We start from the raw sequence: 21,099 nt of genomic DNA on the forward strand, positions 1-21,099 counted from the left end.
TGTTATATGAATGTTAAATTATGTTATATGAATGAATCTTTATTATCTGAGAGGTCTTCCCATCCAAACAAGAAGCCTCTTCTGCAGAACTAACTACTAATAATATCGAATGACTTTATGGTTCCCCTACCCCATACCACAGATTTGAGCAACCTGTGTTCATTAAATCCTAAAATGGAATATTATTGTTTTGTAAGAAATGACCAGCATGATGAATACACAGAGGCTTGGAGAGACTCACATGAACTGATGCTGAGGGAAATGAGCAGAACAAGGAGACCATTATACACTTAAAAAATGATACTGTATGAGGATGTATTCTGATGGAAGTGGATATCTTCAACAAAGAGAAGATCTAATTCATTTCCAATTGATCAATGATGGAAAAAATCAGCTACACCCAGAGAAGGAACACTGGGAAATGAGTGTAAATTGTTTGCATTTTTGTTTCTTTTCCCAGGTTATTTTTACCTTCTGAATGAAATTCTTCCTGTGCAACAAGAAATTCAGTTCTGCACACATATATTGTATCTAGAATATACTATAACATATCCAACATGTATAAGACTGCCTGCCATTTAGTGGAAGGGGTGGAGGGAAGGAAGGGAAAAATCAGAACAGAAATGAGTGCAAGGGATAATGTTGTAAAAAATTACCCATGCATATGTACTGTCAAAAAAAATTATAATTATAAGTTAAAATAAAATTTCAATAATTAGAAGAAAAAACTTGGGAAATTAAGCCTGGAGAAGAGATGATTTAGGGAAGACATGGATATTGTTTTCAACTATTAACATAGTTATCACATGGATAGAAGGGTACCTCTTAAGGGCTGGTAAGAATAAAAAGTCCTGGAATCTTGTAAGTTTCATTTTGAAGTCTTATTTTTTTAATTTAACTTTTTTTTTGTGCTGAGGCGATAGGGGTTGTGACTTGCCCAGAGTCACACAACTAGGAAATATTAAGTATCTGAGATTAGATTTGAACTCAGATCCTTCTGACTTCAGGGCTGATGCTCTATCCACTGCACCATCTAGCTGCCCCTATCATTGTGAAGTCTTAAAACTGAAAAAGGGAGGGAGAAAACTGATTTTAATGATAAGGTAAATCTGATATAAATGAGGAAAAAAGGTTCCATTTTCCAAGGACATCAGTTTAGTTAGCCACACAAGCCAATTGTATAACAAATCCTAACCAGTCTCCTTAGCTAGGCAGTGGACCCTGAATACAGGAGAGAACAAAAGGAGTGTTAAAAGCAAACAATTAACAAGATGTCAAGTAGGAAATACAATTAGGTAGTCTGATTTCTATTTGGAGGAAAGATTAGAGATTTTCCAAATTGGGAGAGGGATTTAGGGAATTTGGAGAATTAGGAGTGGGAAGCAGGTAGCCCCTCCAGATTTGAAACAGGATTCCACTCAATTCCCAAGATTAGTAAACAAGTGGATTCATAGGAAAATGAAATGTAGTCTCAAAATGAGTCAATTTTACAAAACGAGTCAGTTTGGTTCATATCATTCCCCTAATTCTCTTAATTCCCTTTTTGATTCAAAGGTGAGGAGGCAGGCCACTCTCCCAAGCATCTCTTCTTTATAAGTAACCTTTGTCAGGTTCTTAATGTGCTCATGGTCACAATCAACAATATGTATCAAGAAAAGCACATAAAGAAACATCCTCTTACATGTTTGTATACCTGATAGAAAACCTAAAAACAAGAATAGTGATTTTCCCTAAGGATACAAACCTTGTTAAATTCATAATATGGAAACAAAGTCAGGTTAGAAACCAAAGTGCTTGGAGGGCCCACAAGGAACTCATTTGGAGAGAGATTTACATGTTAATAAGATAACTAAGAAAACTTAGCAAATATAAACACTGTGAAACAGGATCACATTTTTCTATTAATTGACACAAAGTTTCCTTGTATCCTAGCACACACTCCTCCAAATGCCCACTGATTAATTTCATCTTGAGTCCCAGATATCCCATGTCTGATCCCTGGAAATACTTTCTCTTGGACATTCTAGAATAGAGCTCATTTTCAGTACAGTTCTGAAGGGGATTCTGTTTCTCTGGTTCTTAGTAACTTATAAAAATTCCCAGATAATTTTGCTAAACTTCAGTAACAAGAAAATACCATTTAGGACAATCTCTTTAATTTGATTTTCCAGTTACTAGTTCATATGATGAACATCAGCTCAATCTTTATGGTTCTGATGCTAGTAATAACAGAGATGTAAGAAGAACATCAAAATAAGAACACATAATTCACCAAAATCTTCAGAGTATTTCAGTTTTTACATATGACTTGCTTTTTCTTTTTTTACCAAATTACTTACCTGATATGGAATTTCAAAAATAATTGACAAAGATCAGAATTGTAAAATGAGTCCTGTCTTTTAAAATCATCAGAAAGATAATTTAAAAGTAGAAAAATAATTTTGAATCTCTTTACAATTATCAATACAATTTTATATAGGTGAGATCTTTAATCCAAATTTGAAAACTTCGTGCATATGTAAAAACACTTAAACAACTACCAAAATAAACAAAACTAAAAATAATATCAAATTATAGTCCTTAGAGTATTTATTGAAATAGAAAAGCTAATTCTACTTATTTATTAGTTACAATTATGACTACTAATTACAATTACACTCATAACAACTTAAGGCTTCAATATTATTGGTTTTCTCATGTTTCCCCCAAAGCTCTATGTATATGTTATATATGCATGCATTCAAGTATATGTCTATATGCATATGTATATATAGATTTTTACATGTGTGTATAGATATCTATATCTTTATATTTTTATACATGGTTAATTGTAGCTTGCTTGGGTGAAGTAGGAGGGATGAAAGGGGAAAAAAAGAACAAAATAAAAAAATATACAGTAGAGCAAAGTCATGAATATAACGTCTTCTATTATCATATATGATTTCTTGAAACCGAAGTCTATTATTAAATATTTTGAATATTCCATGATGTTCTGCTGAGCATGACAATGGTTTTTTCTTTTTCTGTCTTTCTTATTCCATTTTGTTTTTTCTTGTTTTGTATTTACTTTGAAATAAAATGATTAAAACATAAACAAAAAATAAACTTGTAAATTCCTCCCATTTGACAAAGAATGGTAAAATGGATCCTATTTATTTAGTTTAGTTTTAGAGGTTATCAAACTTCAGGACTTTAGAATTCTACAACATGTATTGAGAAGGACTGATAAATTACTAAGAACTAGCCTAAATGGAAAGTCTTAAAGGAACTCACCAATCAGGGATCTTAATTGCTCTTTGCAACTTTTCCTTTAAACAATGAATAATAATTATCATTATTATTTACTTTAACGCAAAATATGTCCAAATAAATGTTTAACAATTCAAATATCTGCTTTAAAAATCATATTTTTAACAGCTAAATCCAACATATCCATATTAAAAGAGAATGTATTTAACTAATAATATTTCTGAAATGGTTTCACAAGCTTTACAACATATAAAAAAATCACAAATACATGCAAAGAAACTTGTTTTTAGATAACATCAATTCAGCCAAATTCACTTCCAAATTATCTTCCATAGGAAATCACTCATATTATCATCTTTGGCATTTTATACTAACCACTTCTGAAGCCTGTAATAAACTTATACAATAGGTAACAACTACTTAGTCATTACATTCATTTAAAGAAACAATAAACATAGATAACATTTATATAGTATTTACTGTATGCCAGGCATTATGTTAAATACCTCAAAAGGTTTATATAATTTAATCCTCACAATAACTCTTGGTGGTAGATGTTAATCCTATCCTCTTTACAAATGCAGAAGCAGAGGCAAACAGAAAATTACTTGCTTGAGGTCACACAACTACACAATTTCTGAGATCAGAGTTTGTTAGTTTCTATGAACCATTCATTTTTCTAAATGTTTTTTTGCATTAGATGTCAGAATTAAGAGGACATTTTGACACACCATAATTTAATTACAGGACAAATCTCAACTAAATCAAATGTGAAATTAAAAAAATTATATATATATATATATATATATATATGTATAATATATGAAATTATATATTACATATAATATATATAAAAGGAATATATAAATATACATGTACATACATACATATATATATATATTAACAATCTGAATTTCTTTAATGTCAGTTTTAATGCCATTCTCTGCCCTTGGTCCCAGAATAAAAATTTTTCCAGGATGTTCACATCAGAACACTACTCCCAGATTCTATAATTTCCCCCAAGGTAACTTCCACAACAAAACAGAGGTTATTTTCCCTAAGGTGATATCTCCTATATTGAGGAAGTTTGCCTTACTTAACCTACTGTCTTGAAGGGACTTGCTTTAGAGGGAGTTCTTAACCACAATAACATGGAAGCTTACCTTATTTTAGAAACTGAGACTGAGGGGAATTTGACCTTCAGAGGCAATCTTCCTTGAAGAAGTCCCTCAAAGAAATGTCCAGAATGCTCAAGGGAGATTTTAAAAAAGACTTCCAGTGTGGGTTCTTACTCAACCTGATTGAATTTGCCAAAAATTGTAACAGATGAAATCTGAAATAACCAAGGAAACAAAGTTTGGGCTTCCAAGCATATCAATTTATTAAGCAATGAATGCCAATTGTAGAACAAATTGGGAACAGGCTTCCCCAGCTGGGCAATAGATCCAAAAATACAGGGGAAGATAAATTTTTATGTGTTAAAAGTGAACTATTACAAGGTTAAGCAATGTTTTCTAATTGGAAGAAAAAATACCAGTTGGGAGGGGCCCTTAGGAAATTTTGGGAATAGGGAAGGGGTAGAATGAACAAATGTACTTTCCAGGATGTGAAACAGCATATCATTCAATGCTTAATTAGCAAGTAGGTAAAATTTACAGGAAAATGAAACTGAAATCTCAAAATGGAGTCAGTTTTATAGATGGAATCAGTTTGGTTTAAGCAGTTCTCACAGCTCCCCACCAAACTAGTAAGGTTTCATAAAAAGTAGCTATAAAAGAGGCCCCTAGAAATTCATACAATACAAAAACACAATGAAAGAACCAGTTATAAAATACATGGCTTCAAATATTAAAAAAATGAAGAAAGTATGAGTAATAATCAGGGTTAAAAAGAGATACAAATGTCACAATTCACATTTGATTTAATAGTTCCTCCATAATGCTACTGTTTCTCTCTATAGATTATCTCCAGTTTATCTTTTATATATCTTGCTTGTGCATAGCTATTGGAACTACAAACAATGTCTCTCATTAGACAATGAGTTCCTTGAGAACAGGGAGTATTTTATTTATTTTTTTCCTTTTTTATATTCCCAATACTTAGCATATAGTAATATGCTTGTTGACTTGATTATAACTTAGTGGATGAGAATCCAACAAGAAAAAACTTTGAAAAAGGTATACCTTATTCAAAAGGAATATAATGATGGAATTTGGAGGAGGTTCAAAAAAGCATTGCTGTAGACCACACTTATTAGAGGGCTGATGATGGACTTATTTTGAGAGAGAAGATTTGCATGTCATCAAGGTAACCAAAAAAACTCAGCAAATATAAACACCATGAAACAAAGGGTCTAAGCAATATAATGATAATCACCAATTCTAAATAACATCAAGTCTCCTTGTATCCTAGTAATCCATTCCAAATGTCCACGTATCATTTCATCTTGAGTCCCAAATGGCCTATGTCTGGTCCCAAGAATTATCTTCTTTTAGAATTCTAAAATAGGCTTCATACTCAGGATAGCTCTGAAGTGGGCCCTGCTTCTCTGGTTCTTAATAACTATAAAAATTCCCAGATAATTTTGCTAAAAGAAGTTCAGTAAAAAGGCAATACAATTTAGGACAGACTTTAGTACTTTAGAAATTTAGAATATGCATTCAGAAGGACTCATAGTATTTTATGAACCAGCCTGAATGCAAAGTCTCAAAGGACCTCACAGGAAAAGATATCTTAATGGATCTACAAAAATTTTTTCTCCAAACAATAAATTTATTCTTATTATTATTATTAATTTTAAAGCCAAATATTCCCTATTTAATACTTAACAGTTTTCAAAGATCTCTTTTAAAAATCACATTCTATTAACAGCTAAAGTTATCTAGCAGTTCAAAGTTTCCAGATTAAAAGTGAATTTATTTGTCTAATTGCATTCTAAATAATATTTTCTCAAATTTCACAAAAAAAGAAAAAAATTTACCAACACAATAATCATGTACTTATAATATGAAACCAAACTTATTCTCAGAAGACATCAATTCAGTTAAATGTGCTTCTAAATTATCTTGCTTAGAAAATCACTCCTTGTATCACCTTTTACTTTTCATACTAATCTCCTCTGAAAGATATTATAGGGTTAATGAACATGTAGCAATTATAGTCAATTAAAGAAATAATAAGAACCATAGACAAAATTTATATGTGTTTGCCGTATGCAAGGCACTTCATTAAGCATTTCAAAATCGTTATATCATTTAATTCTCACAATAACCTTGGGAGATGGGTGCTAATCCTATTCTCTTTACAAATGAGGAACCAGAAGTAAAATTACTAGTTTAAGGTCACACAGCTAATACATTTCTAAGACTAGAGTATAACACAGATTTCCCTGTTCCATTTGTTTTTCCGGCTTTTTTAGTTTGTTTTTTTTTTTTTTTTTTTTTTTTTTTTTTTTTTTTTTGCATTTGATGCCATAATTAATTAAATAACATATTTAATTGTGGTAATTAACATATTAATTAACATTTTGTTAACATTAATTAACATTTTTTCAACATATCATGATTGAGTTACAGAACAAATCTAAATCAAATAAAATCTGAGTTTCTAACCACAAAATCAAAATCTGTTTTTTTTAGGGCTATTAGCTACCTGTGCTTTGAAATGTAAAGCCCAAAGTGAACAAGTAACTCATTTTCAAAGGTTTATGATAACAGTTTAATTTTTTCATAAATGAAAAAAAGAAGAAGCTAGGATCTTTGATTCACAAATGCTGCTCAAAAGTACTCTTTTGAATTCCAATGAATTTGGGCTTTCCCAGCCCCCACCGGATCTGAGCTAACTTGATCTGAGCTCCCTCACTATCTGCTCAGGTTTCCCCAATCCCCACAAACAGCTTCTTCCTTATCTAAAAACCAATTGGATAGTATTCAATTTTAACACTGGCTAAAACCCACCAGTAGCCTGGGACTCCACCCACCTTCAAGATCACCAAGAGCCCCCATTATAAAAAGGGAATCCTGGAGCCCATTCTAGGCAGGAGCCCCAAACATGGTATCCTTCCAGCCATGTAAGGGTTCCTGTTTGCCTGGTGACCAGCTCTGGCCCTGGCGTCTTTCTTCTTTTACCCTTACTTCCAAATCCCTACAATAAATCTTTTTTATCAATCTAGGTTTTCGGGCCTGCAAATACATCACTAGGCTGTATTTAACTATGTATCCTTGCACCGAATCAAAAGGGGTTACCTCTTACCTAATTCTCATCATGTGGTGGTCCACACGGGGAACCCTGACAACTGGTCCCCTGAAAACTGACCTTAACCTTTTCAGGTCTCTCAGAACCAATCTGGGTTCTCAGCTGTTCGTGCAGCTTCCAGGAAGAATATCTGTATTCCTACCAGGGAATCTGGAACTCTGGCTAAGGTAAAAGACTTTTTTCTTTCCCTATCTTGCAGTGGACATCCAAGCCACTTTAGGTTTGGGTCATTGTTAGAGCTCTACCTCATTCAGGCACAATTCCTTACAAATTGCTGCGGTTTGACAAAAAGCCTCCTTCTCTCTCTCTCTCTCTCTCTCTCTCTCTCTCTCTCTCTCTCTCTCTCTCTTTCTCTCTTTCTCTCCCTCTCTCTCTCTTTCTCTCTCTTTGTCTCACTCTCTCTCTCTCTCTTTGTCTCTCTCTCTCTCTTTCTCTCTCTCTCTCTCTCTCTTTGTCTCTCTCTCTTTCTCTCTCTTTGTCTCTCTCTCTTTCTCCCTTTGTCTCTCTCTCTCTCTTTGTCTCTCTCTCTCTCTCTCTCTCTCTCTCTCTCTCTCTCTCTCTCTCTCTCTCTCTCTCTCTCGATAGCAGAAAAGCTGCAAGAATTTGGAAAACTAATAGTTTTTACCTGTTCACAATCTAGATACATCTCTGCCTCTTAAAAAACTATTTCTTAGCAGATGCTTGCTTTGAAGAAACACCCTCCAGAAGATAAAAGACCTTCTTTTGCAAGACATTTCTAATCACTTTTCTCTCCTCAGAAAGCTGGCTCCAAACTCTGAGACACACAGGGTAAAGTGTCACTTCTTCACCTCTTTCCCCCACCATGTAGCCATTCTGAGGACCCCATCCCTCTTGGGGGGCCCAGGCCAGCAATCTGTTTTTTCTGCGCTTGAGCCCCTATCCCACTCCACTGTAGTGGTCAGGCTGTAGCCACAAGGAGAAAGGTCACTGGATTGGGGTGAATTTGGAGAGATGCCTTTGCCTGGCTGCTGCTCCCTGAACAAAGGTATGAGCTACCCTGAAGTTCCACCATGAGCTCTTGCCATCCAGGAAGCATTGGGTAAGATAACTTGTCTTTCTTTCCCTGTCCTCTCTCTTTTTCAAACCTCTCCCATGTGGCTTGGCAACCTGCCATTTAACTGTACAGTGGGGAATTGGGGATTCAAAATTTTAAAATAGGAGCCAAAGCTTTCGGGTCTCTCAGAAAGCAAGCTTGTTTCATACATTATAAGGCTTGCCCCATACATTTTAAAATGGGACTTCGTTTCCCTGATTTGGTCATCCTGCATTAGAGCAATGCCTCTCATCACAGCTTTTCACTGTATCAGCCTTAAAATTATTTTCCATGCTCTCAAAGCTGTCTACAAAGACAGAAGATTTTAAAATGCCCACTTTTTTACTTGGCTTCAGGGTGCACTTACCTGCTTGTGGAGAGATAATGCCTCTCTGCATCTCACTTTCCTACCTAACCTTACAACTGATTCTTTTGCTCCTAGTACACTCTCCTATTTTTCTCCATTGGCATTCTATGGTCCCTGCCAACAATTTAACATTTCTTTTCTAAGCTCTGCCCTGGCCAGGCTGGAGCTTCAAGAAAGACCTTTAAAATGATGGCTGGGGAATAAAATTCCAAATCAAGAAAAATTAAATTTATTGTTAAGAGAGTAAATATGACTTCTGTCTCCATCTTATTCCCTGAACTACAGCACTGAATTAGTTGGGAAGACAGAGTGTATTTGAAAACTCCTTAACTACTTTCGATTTGGCGCCTCTCTAGAATCTTTCTCTGTTCTGTTCTGCCACAGTTCTCTTTTACTGACTCAGTTTCCCTAAACTGATCTCTATCTTGCCTCAGGTTCTCTGGCATTTCAGTCCAAGGAGCCCAGGGTCTATAGAATATGAATAAATTCTCCTTTAATCTGTCTCTTAATGCAGAGACAAACTCTGGGCTTCAGAAATAGCTGACACCTGAACTCTGGGTAGGAATTCCAATCTCTCTCTCTTTAATCACTCAACTGCCAACTTTCCTTTCAGGAGTCATGAATCTTCAGTTAGGGTCTGACTTTTCTAAACTCTCCAACACCCCACACTCAACCCTCTAAAGGTTGGGTGAGGCAGAATCTTTCGTCTTTCAACTGAACCACTGTTCTCTGCTAAGCATCTAGTTACCCTGGGGTGAAGGCTAGCTGCCTTCTTCCTCCTGCCTCTTGAAAATGGAGTAGGGAATGGGCCATGTGGAATTCCTCCACACCCACCTTCCACAGAGGCTTGGCTTTGTAAAAGATCACCAGGTAGACCTGCCTTTAAGCTAATTGATCTATTTTTAACTGGGATTTGTTAAAAAATGTTTAACAATTGCTGTATGAGAGAAACTTTAACTATAGCTGTATGTTTGAGGGATTTTAGGAAATTTACTAAATCTGTTATGTATGATTTGATAATTTCTGTAAACAAGGGGAGGAAGGAAACTGATTACACCTGGTCAGGAAATTGGGAAAAACTGATGTATTTTTCTTAGGCATTTCTGCCCTGCCCATATTTTATTAAGTTCAGACTGAATTAGAAACTATTTTATTCTTTGCTTAAAGTTTACTGGGTTATGTTTTAACTTTGAAATACCTTATTCAGTCTTTGGGATTATTCTTTAGAAACAACCAAAAATCAGACACCTGACCAAGGACTGGCAGCCTCTCTGATCTGTTTCTCCACTCCTATTACACCAGTTTCTTAATTACTATTTCAGCATTTCGATATCATGACTCTAATAGTTTGGGGTGGCCTGTCTTGGCCTAACTGCATAATTTGCTCAGAATCTGTTTCCTACTACCAGCTCCTGTTCCTTGGACAGGTGGAGCTCCTCTAAGCCCCATTTTTACCTCCCCTAGAGCCCTTGACAGACTCAAGAGAGGCTGAGTTTAATGCACAAATGACCACGGACCTAAAGACTTTCCATCTCTGGCTGAGATGCCCCCCAACTGAAGAGATTCAAACAGGGAAGCTTGTGTGTCTCCCTGAATGAGGAATGCTGTTTGATGCTATAATTCTGGGGTTATCAGGGAGAAACTGATTATCGCCATAAATCCTTGTATTTTTATAGTATTAGTCTGATTTATTTATTATTGTCCTAACTCACTTTCCCTAATTATCCTGACTCAGCCCTGCCTCAGTTTTCTTGCTTCTTAGTTCTGCCAAAACCTCCCTCTGCCTGCTTATCAGAATACCTGATAAGCTTAAAAGAACTTAGATTTAGAATATCAGAATGCCTCTCCTATCCCAAGATATCAGAATGTCTTATCAAGATGCTTCTTCTCTGTGATTATGTCACCTCAATAGTCTGACTGCTCTTGCCTCTATTTCAGTCTTTCTGATTTACTGTTCATGAGGTTTTGTTTTTCCTTTTCAAAAACCCATACCCTTTTTCTATCAGCGAGGTGAACAGCTCAGTTTCTTGGGACTTGATTGATGCTGTTTGGAGCTCAAAATGCTCAGCTGGGTATTTACATTAAGAATGTCATTTGTAAAATAATCCTGCAAAATTGACAAAATTAAAGTTTTTCGTCATTATCTCTCTTGGGGATGCCCAAAAGGGAATGAAAAGCTATAGAATCGAGGGGAGACCTGGGTTATACTCACTTGCCTTGAAAAACTCCACTGAACAGATTAGCTAATCTATCTCCACCCACCTTGAAAGGAGCTTCCTTTGCTGGTAGTGAGACACACCCACCAAAGCTAGCTCCTTTCAAATCAAAAGAGGTTGGGAAAGAGCAATAAAATTCCTTAGCCTGGGTTTCTGCTACTTTAAATGTGATCCAAAATTTGGTAGGATTTATTTCTAAAAGTTGAACTGCTATTTCTAAGAACTTCTTGAATTCTTTTATGTGGAATTGGATAGTCTGTATCAGTTTAAATTGATTGTATTGTATTGGGTCAGAGCCTCTAAAATAATAAGGTTTTTTTTTTTTTTAAAGGGGTTACCCCTTACCTAATTCTCATCACTTATCCGGACTGAGTTTGCAAAAAATGTGATGGGTGAAATCTGACATAGCTAAAGAAACAAAGATTCAGGCTTCCAAGCATGTCAATTTATTAAGCAATGAATGCCAATTGCAGAACAAATAACAGGCCTCCTCAGGTTGGTACTAGATCCCGAATATAGGGGAAGATAAATTTTTATGCATCAAAAGTAAACAATTAATAGATGTCAACTAGGATACAAGATTAGGTAATCTCCTTTCTATTTGAAAGAAAGATTAGAGACTTTATGAGTTGGAAAAGGCACCTGTGGAGTTTTCGGAATTGGGAAGGGGTGGAATTAATATGTGTACTTAACAGCATGTTAAACACCATGTCACTCAATTCCTGATTGGCAAATAGATAGAATTTACAGGAAAATGAAAAAGAAGTCTCAACCGTCAATTTTACAAGACAGAATCAGTTTGTTTCAAATAATTCCCATAATTCTCTACCAAATTAGGTTTCATAAAGTATAGACATAATATAAAAAAAATCAGAAATACCCAGAAATTCACATAAAACAAAAACAAACAAACAAACAAAAAGAACTACTAATAAAACACATGGCCTCAGCTGGAAATACATGAACAAAGTATGAGTAATCACCAGGGCTAATATGAGATCCTAATGCCATAATTCACATTTGACTTAATAGTTCCTCTACAACGCAAAGCTTCTTTTCTTGATTATCCCCAATTTATCTCCTATATATCTTATTTGTACATAGCTATTTGAACAATAAGCCAACAATCCCACTCATTAGACTGTGAGCTCCTTGAGAACAGGCAATATTTTATTGTGTGTGTGTTTTGTTTTTTTTTTTACAAAATATATGCATGGGTAATTTTTCAGCATTGATAATTGCAAAATCTTTTGTTCCAACTTTTCCCTTCCTTCCTCCCATCCTCTCCCCCAGATGGCAGGTAGACCAATATGTGTTAAATATGATAAAGTATATGTTAAAAACAATATACACATATATGTCCATACAGTTATTTTGCTGTACAAAAGGAAACGGATTTTGAAATAGTGTACAATTAGCCTGTGAAGGAAATCCAAAATGCAGGTGGATAAACATAGAGGGATAGGGAATTTTGCGTAGTGCTTCATAGTCATCTCCCAGAGTTCTTTTGCTGGGTGTAGCTGGTTCAATTCATTTACTGCTCTATTGGAACTGATTTGGTTCATCTCATTGTTGAAGAGAGCAACATCCATCAGAATTGATCATCCTATAGTATTGTTGTTGAAGTATATAATGATCTCCTGATGCTGCTCATTTCACTCAGCATCAGTTCATGTCAATCTCCCCAGGCCTTTCTGAAATCATCCTGTTAGTCATTTCTTACAGAACAATAATATTCTACAACACTCATATACCACAAGTTATTCAGCCATTCTCCAATTGATAGGCATCCACTAAGTTTGCAGATTCTGGCCACTACAAAGAGGACTGCCACAGACATTTTTGCACATGTGGATCCCTTTCTCTTCTTTACGATCTCTTTGGGATATAAGCCCAGTAGTAACACTGCTGGATTAAAGGGTATGCACAGTTTGATAACTTTTTGAACATGGAAAGGTAACCTTTTATTTTTTTTTTTGGCCTTTTTTAATATTCCCAGTACTTGCCATATAATAGGTACTTCATGAATGTTTATTGTTTTGATTAAACTTAGTGGGATGAGAATACAACTGGAAAACAACTTCGAAAGGGTATACTTTATTCAAAAGGAACATAAGATATAGAAGTTAGGTTAGTCAAAAGATTGTTGCAAGAAAACAAAGAAAGTGTTCCCTCTATAAATCTACTCTCATACAGTACATCAGTTCTTTCTCTGTAGGTGAATATAATTTTTCATTGTAAGGCCTTGGAAAATGTCTTGGATATTGATCAGAATTGTTAAGTCATATAAAGATGAACTATAAAACTTTTTTAAAAAATCAAATGAGGAATTCTCCTTTTTTATCTTCCTTTAATCTTTATTTTTAAAAATTTTTATCAGGAATTCATACCTTTAGGCCAGACAACAAATTGTGGTAAAGAAGAGAACATTATTAATCTTTAAGAAATGATTAATAAGAGATTAGAGAAATCTGGCTAGATCTGTGTGAACTGATATAGAGTGAAATAAACAGGGTGAGGTGAACAATGTACAGAATGAATATAGTGATACATATGGAAAGAATAAAAACCCTAAAAAGCTTCTGAATTCAGAGGAGCTATAATGACTAATTTTGATTCCTGAGATGAGAGAGCAAAATATAGTTTTCCTCTCTTGTCAGAAAAATGAATGCTTATGTATGTAGAATATTGTATATGATGTGCTACAATGAATGCTTAGAATCATATTGATAAGGGTTTGAAACAAAGCATCAGCCATTAACTCTGTGATCTTAAACAAGCCAGAGTAAGGTCAGGTGTGGTCTCTAGGCCTATTTCCTCATCTGTAAAATCAGCATGCTACACTTATTGAAATGTCAGTCTAACTTTTCAGCTGTAGATCTAGGAATCTAAGATTCTTAATTGTTTAACTGCCTTGTCTAGTTTTGCTTGACTATCTTATGAATAATAACACTGATGGGATTCTGATTATTGCCCCAGGTTACCAGGCTTCTGTGCCTGGAGCCCCACAGAAATCATTAATCATGGGTCTCATGAACAATGAGCAAACTGGTATATTCTATAACCACATCACCAGGTTACCACATGACAGTTATCACAAAATATAATACAGAAATCAGCCAATAAGAAAGTAGCCTCAACAAGGCAAAACATTACAAGACAAGCTTCAATAAATCTTTCCCCCATATTGCACCTGGAAGTTCCCCTTCTTTGCTATCTGAAGCTATGCTAGTTACATGATTCCTATACATAATGCCCACTTAAGTGGGTTTTTTTTCTAGATGCATTCTGGATAATTGCATGCACGGTTCCACCAAGGCTTTCGGACCTCTCTATGTTAGCAAACTTCTCCTATAATCACAAAATTTACTTCTCATGTAAGCAGCACCATTTACTGTATAACAATCCCTGTCTTGCTTTGCTAGGCTGCTGATTCCTTGGCCCATCTAGTGAGTGTGTAAATCTCATTAACATGCTTTTGCTTAGATTGGAGACTATATGATCCTGAATTCTTTCACAGGTGATGCCATGAGACATACCTAATATCTCAATAGCACTTTAAAAATGCTTTTTATTTTCAAAATACATGCAAAGATAGTTTTCAACATTCACCCTTGCAAAACCTTGTGTTTCAAATTTTTCTCTCTTCCTTCCTTCCCTCCCCTAGACAGCAACTAATTCAATATGTGTTAAATATGTACAATTCTTCTATAAATACTTCCATATTTATCATGCTGCACAAGAAAAATCAGGTCAAAAAGGGGAAAATGAGAAAAAAACAAGCAAACAACAACCAAAAAAAGAAAAAAACTATGTTGTGATCCACATTCAGTTCACATAGTCCTCTCTCTGGGTATAGATGGCTCTCTGCATCATAATCTAATAGAACTGGCTTGTTGAAAAGAGCCACGTTTGTCAGGTTTGATCATCATATAATCTTCTTGTTGTACAGTACTTTTCAAATATTTTTTGGCTTGATTCACTGCCTTCTCCTCCCACATACACTTTGTTATTTCAAAAGAAGTATGGGGATAGTCTAACCTACAGTAAAAGAAACTGAGGAAGAATTCTGACACAAGGTACTTTATTAATACTTGATGGTCCCTTCCAATGAAATATACCTCTGATTTTCTTCATGATAGGAAATGTTCTTTTCTTCTGTGACTGTATATTTTTAGAGTTTAATGACCAAACATGCAAAAGAAGTATGGAAAAGTACTGAATCTCATTGGTTGGCATATGATGCATAAGCTAAAAGAGACAAAAATGACATGTCAGCAGGGTCAGGAGTTAGGTGAAACAAGAAATATTTTGACTTACAACAACAGGACACTTGCTCTTGAATAAAAGAGGAGAAACAAAAATAAAATGAAGGACTTTCTATGTAATTGAGCCATTCCTGTCATACTGGGCTTGATCACCATGACAAAGAAAAACAAGGGTGCCGAGCCTTTCTGTAAAGAAACAAATGAAATCAGATTCTACAGTTCACATTTTTGTATCCTAATATACAGAACTTATAAGCACTACTCCTGTGGAGTCACATCAATTGATTGATAATGATTTGAATATAGTTGGGGTCCAAATAAATTATTTCTCACAGAAAGTTCCATTGCCAACCATATATTGGGCACTGACTGTGGACTAAAAAGCTTCAAAACTTAAAAAAACAACCCAAAAACCTTGAGCTATTCTCTTCCCACCTACCTTCAACTTTTATCTTTTCCTTTTTTGAATAAAATGCTATACAACGTATTTTCTTTGCCTTGGCTATCTTTGTGATATTATGTGATATGATATATTGTGTGCTACGTGATACACTTCTAAATGTCAGTAGAGTGAACAATCTGAAATGTAAAATCTTTGTTTGCAACTGATTCCTGTGTCAAGGAAGAGGAAGATTTGTTTATCAGCAAAAATGAATGGGGCAAGGTTGATTGGTCTATCTGTGTCCATGAGAGCCAAGAACCATGGAATGAGAGTGGGGCCAAAAAGTAGGAAAAGTGGATTTGATCTAAATATGTACCTGATATGGAGAAAATAGCCATCTATCTAAAAATACATGTAGCATGCTTTCCCCACCATTGTTCTTCTATCAAATAATTAAAAGCTAATACTTATTTTCTAGTATGATAGAAGGGGCACCATATGTTAGTGGATAGAGAGCTTGGATTGAAATTTTAAAAACCTGGGTTTAAAATCTTACTTCTGACTTTTGATCAGCTTTGTGATGCTGGGCAAATCAATAGCCCTCTCAGTGCCTCAAGCACTTACCTATTTAGTCACTCAATTGCACAAGCATCTATTAAATAAATACTTTATGCAAGATATTGCAGCTACAAAGGCAAGATTAGTCATGGCAAGAGAATTAAGATGGAAAGAAAAGAAATCCTAATAATGTCCCTGCCTTCATGAAACTCATGTGCTACTGTTGATATGCTAACACATATCTTCCAAAGTAGTATATTGGATGTTTCCAGTTGGCACTATGAAGGCTCAGGGAATGATTAAAAGGCTGTTCTTGATTTAATGGGATTGTAAAACATTGGAGGAGTTTGTCAAGAGAAATTTTAGGACATTTTTGGAGATCTTTAAAAGTGCTCCAGATTTTTCATTGTTTGAATAGCTTAGTGTGGTATCTTTCAAGGTGGACTTAAGGACTTTGTAAAAATCTTTTTTGGAGTCATCAGTTGCAATTTAACAAATCTGCCATGTTCTGTCTTAGGTTGCAAGATAATGACAAAGTAGTGCACAAATTCAATACAAAAGTGGGAGAATTGTTCATGTCATTAATGACTTAGACCATATAGCTGTACCAAGTGAGTTCAAAGCTGATGTAAATGCACAGAATTTCTGATCTGGAAGGGATGTCAAGGTCTATAGTGTAGATTCAATCTGGGAACCAGAAATCCTTTCTTAACAAGTGGCCATTGGGCCTTGGTTTGAAAGTCTTTACTTACTTCCACAAAATGATTAATATCGAAATGTATTTTACATGATTGCACATGTGTAGTCTCTATCATGTTATTTATTATCTATTCAATATTGAATGGACAGGGGGAAAGTTAGAATTTGGAACTTAAAAACTTAAAAAAATTAATGTTAAAATAGTTTTAAATATAATTGGAGAAAATAAAATATTAACAAAAATTGTCTTGGATCTTTGTATTGCTGGAAATAGCTAAGTCATTTACAGTGGATTGTTATACAATATTGCTGTTACTGTGTATAGTGTTCTGGTTCTGCTCATTTACTTTGCATCAGTTCATTTAAATCTATCCAGATTCTTCTGAAAGCATCCTGTTCATCATCTATGATGTTAATGTAATAATTAATTTCAATCATACCATATTTTGTTTGACCATTCTCCAATCGATGAGCATCACCTCAACTTCCAATTCTTTGTGACCTAAAATAAAGCTGCTATAAATTTTTTTGTGCATATAGGTCCTTTTATTTTTTATTTTACCTCCTTGGGATAAAGATAGTATTGATATTGCTGGATCAAAAGAATATAAAACTGTCCCTTTGGGTATAGTTTCAAATTGTTCTTCAGAATGGTTGGTGCATTAGGGTCCCACTTTTTCCACTTCCCCTGAAACATTTGACATTTTCCTTTTCTGTCATATTAGCTAAACTGATAGGTGTGAGATGGTACCTCAGAGTTTTTAAATTTGCATTTCTCTAATTAATAGTGATCTGAAACATTTTTTTCATCCAACTATTTTTTTTCATCCATAGATCAGAGAGGTGAACCATTCCATACTCCCCTAATTTGCTCATGGTATTCCTATTTCTGTTCAAACCCATTTTGTCATTGTCTTCATAAATAGTGTGATATAGGCCTATATCTAGTTTCTGCCCTACTGTTTTTCAGTTTTCCAAACAGTTTTTCTAAAATAGTGAGGTCTTGTCCCCAAACTTTGGATCATTGCATTTATCAAATATTGTGTATTGTGTATCTAATCTATTCTACTGATCTACCTCTCTATTTCTTAGCCAGTGCCATATTATTTTTAATGATTACTGCTTTGTAATACAAGCTGAGATCTAGGATAGCTAGCTCCCTTTTCCCTGTTTTTCTAATTTGTTTATAATATCATTCTTTATATCTAATTCATGAACCCATTTTGACCTTATATAGGTATATGGTGTTAATTGTGGGTCAATGCCTACTTTATTCAATAGTAGTTTCCAATTTTCCAGCAGTGTTTGTCAGATAGTGAGTTCTTATCCCCAAAGCTCGGGTCTTTGGGTTTTTCAAACACTAGATTATTATAGTCATTGACTAATGTGTCTAATGAACCAAGAACTATTTCTTGGCCAGTACCAAATGGTTTTAATGACCACTGCTTTATCATATCGTTTTAGGTCAGAAACAGCTAAGCCACCTTTATTGACATTTTTTTTCATTAATTCCCTTGAAATTTTTGTTCTTCCAATTCCAATAATTACTTTGTAATTATTTTTTCTAGATCTGTAAGATAATTTCTTGGGTGTTTAATTGGCATGTCACTAGGGTCACTTTTTTCCTATTAAAATTCCCCTGATAATGGGAATTTTGTTATTACTTTTTCTAACACTATACAATATTTTTGGTAGTTTGAATGATATGATACTTAATAATTAGATTAATTTAGATAAATTTGTCATTTTCATTATACTGGCTTTACCTAATCAGAAACAACTGATATTTCCCCAATTATTTAGATCTGATTTATTTTGCTTGAAAAGTGTTTTGTAATTGTATTCATATAGTTCCTGGGTGTGCCTTGGTGGGTATAATTCTAAGTATTTGATATTATCTAAAATTATTTTAAACAAACTTTCTATTTCTTGCTGCTAGACATTTTCGGTAATGTATTTGTGTGTGTGTGTGTGTGTGTGTGTGTGTGTGTGTGTGTGTGTGTGTTTATTTGTATCTTATAACTTTGCTTATGTTGTTAATTATTTCAACTAGCTTTTTTTTTTTTTAGGTGATTCTTTGGGATTCTCCAAGTATATCATCCTATCATCCTATTTGCAAAAAGTGATAGTTTTCTTTCCTCGTCTATTTTCATTCATTCAATTTGTCTTTGCTTTATCACGGATCTTATTGAAATGATAGGTAAATATATTATTTCTCATTGGTAGAATGTTTTTCTAACTGTTGTTGTTACTACATCTTCTCAGTAAATGCCCCTTCTAAAACATGATACTACTATTAAATGGAAGGACACATTAGATAGAGGCTCATGAACAACAGTAGAAACTACAAGCACTTAGACAACTCTAGTAAGCTGGGGGAAGAAATAGTGTTCTTTCCTTGAGGAAGCAAACTTGTCAGTGGCAAATGAGTTTGGAGAATGAATTGCAGAGGAAATGCTACAGGTATTTTGCCTCTTTTTTTTTTATCATCAGAGCTTAGGATAGTACCTGGCCCATGGTAACAGTATTGATAGTAAGTCCTTAAGAAATGATGTTTCTTGATTGATTACTGAAAGAGGATTTGAGTTCATGTTCTCTGAGTCTAAATACATCACTTTTTATATAAAATTGTGTTCTCTTGGTAGGAGTCTTATAGAAATTTTCCCTCCTGCAAGACTGTTCCTAGGCTTAGAGTGAGAGGGACAATATCCCCTCATTCAGTCATTATTTCAAGAATACAACTGAAATGTTTAAATTGTCACTCTGTTATCTGTTGTTCTCCCTCTATGACTGAACAATGTCCCTTTTCTCTACTATATTTGTTTGATGCATTTTGTGATATTACTCAACTGAATGTTATTATCCTGGGTAAATATGTTACTTTATACCTATTAGGTAGCTGTCTATTATTTCTTGGGTTATTTGTAATCTTGATTCTTCTAGGCTTGAAGTCCTAGGATTCTCAACCATAGATTTGGGAGGGAAATAGAAGGCAAAAAATCAAATAGGATTTGAGTCCCAAAATGTATGCTTTAAGAATTTCGCCAAAGAAAGACCCCTGCTATATTGACTTTGGATATTAATTCTATAAAAGGAAAAGAACAGATCCATTTTATGCTATTGTATAATGTATTTTCTTTGGGTAATCATCAGACAATAGGTTACAGGAGATATGGTGACAATGTAGATGCCTAGAAGATCTCAGATGCCAGAGAAGTGCCACTTTGTGCTTTGAATCAGTGTACTTTTGATTTGACACTGCTTTGAATAGAAGGAAATACCCAAATGCTTCCCAGTTCCCTTTTTCTCTGAATTCCAAGAAAGGACCATTGCCTCAACCATAGACAAGTTCCATTGGGGTACAATGACTTTGGTAACAACTTTGTGAGGAGAAAGTATTCTTAACCTATAAACATTGAGACTTTACAGGCTTTAGAGGGATTGTTTTTTTCTATGACACTGTAACTACAGGTTTCCTTCTGGAATACTTTCTTGCACTTGACTTTGTCATAGACCAAAGGTTTCATCACCCTGTTGGTGGAAAAAATTGGCAAAAATTAGACAAAAATAGGTAAAATAGGGAATTAATGAATAAGTTATTAAGACTCTTACCTTTATTCCAAACAGCCTCTGATCATGAATCACCTCTCCTTCCTAACCAACCTATGAACATTTCAATCTACCCACTGGCACAGATGGAGAACATATTGGGCTCTAGGTTCTTAGTTCTAATTCTAGTTAGCTTGTAATAAAGGCCAGGGTCACACAGAAAAGAATTGTCTATCCTACATTTCAAATTGAAGGGAATCTTAAAAATCACCATGTCCAAACCTATCTATTTTTTTTTTTTTTAGAAATGAATGAATGTGGCTGAGTCTAGTCAAGTGACTTATTCAGGGTCATAGAGGTAATCAAATTATTAGTTGAGATTTCAATAGGAAAGAATCAAAGATCCTAGATTTCAAACTAGAAAAAACTTTAGAAACTCATCAAGGTCAAAACATTCTCCTTTTCTTTTTAATGCATTAGGCTCATAAAATTCAAATGACTTG

At 34.5% G+C, this 21,099-nt stretch overlaps 1 protein-coding gene across 9 annotated transcripts in view; it reads right to left on the bottom strand.

Moving 5' to 3' along the window:
- Nucleotides 1–21,099, bottom strand: part of LOC141558731 (beta-microseminoprotein J1-like) — a 48,909-nt gene that overhangs the window by 16,554 nt on the left and 11,256 nt on the right. For 2 of the 9 annotated variants that reach the window (XM_074296363.1, XM_074296369.1), the window contains exons 2-3: nt 4,413–4,582; nt 3,274–3,308 (exon numbers count right to left, since the gene is read on the bottom strand). The exons of 2 other annotated variants lie outside the window; for them this stretch is intronic. Coding sequence is in view for 1 of the 7 variants with exons in the window: in XM_074296367.1 (XP_074152468.1) it covers nt 20,449–20,578 (130 nt within the window). In the remaining 6 variants the exon portion in view is untranslated. Of the gene's footprint in view, nt 1–3,273; nt 3,309–4,412; nt 4,583–15,261; nt 20,579–21,099 lie in introns of those variants that run through there. 5 more of the 9 variants (XM_074296362.1, XM_074296368.1, XM_074296365.1 and 2 more) reach the window with 4 other exon arrangements.

Source organism: Sminthopsis crassicaudata, chromosome 2 (genome assembly GCF_048593235.1).
Source record: "Sminthopsis crassicaudata isolate SCR6 chromosome 2, ASM4859323v1, whole genome shotgun sequence".
Lineage (NCBI taxonomy): Eukaryota > Metazoa > Chordata > Mammalia > Dasyuromorphia > Dasyuridae > Sminthopsis > Sminthopsis crassicaudata.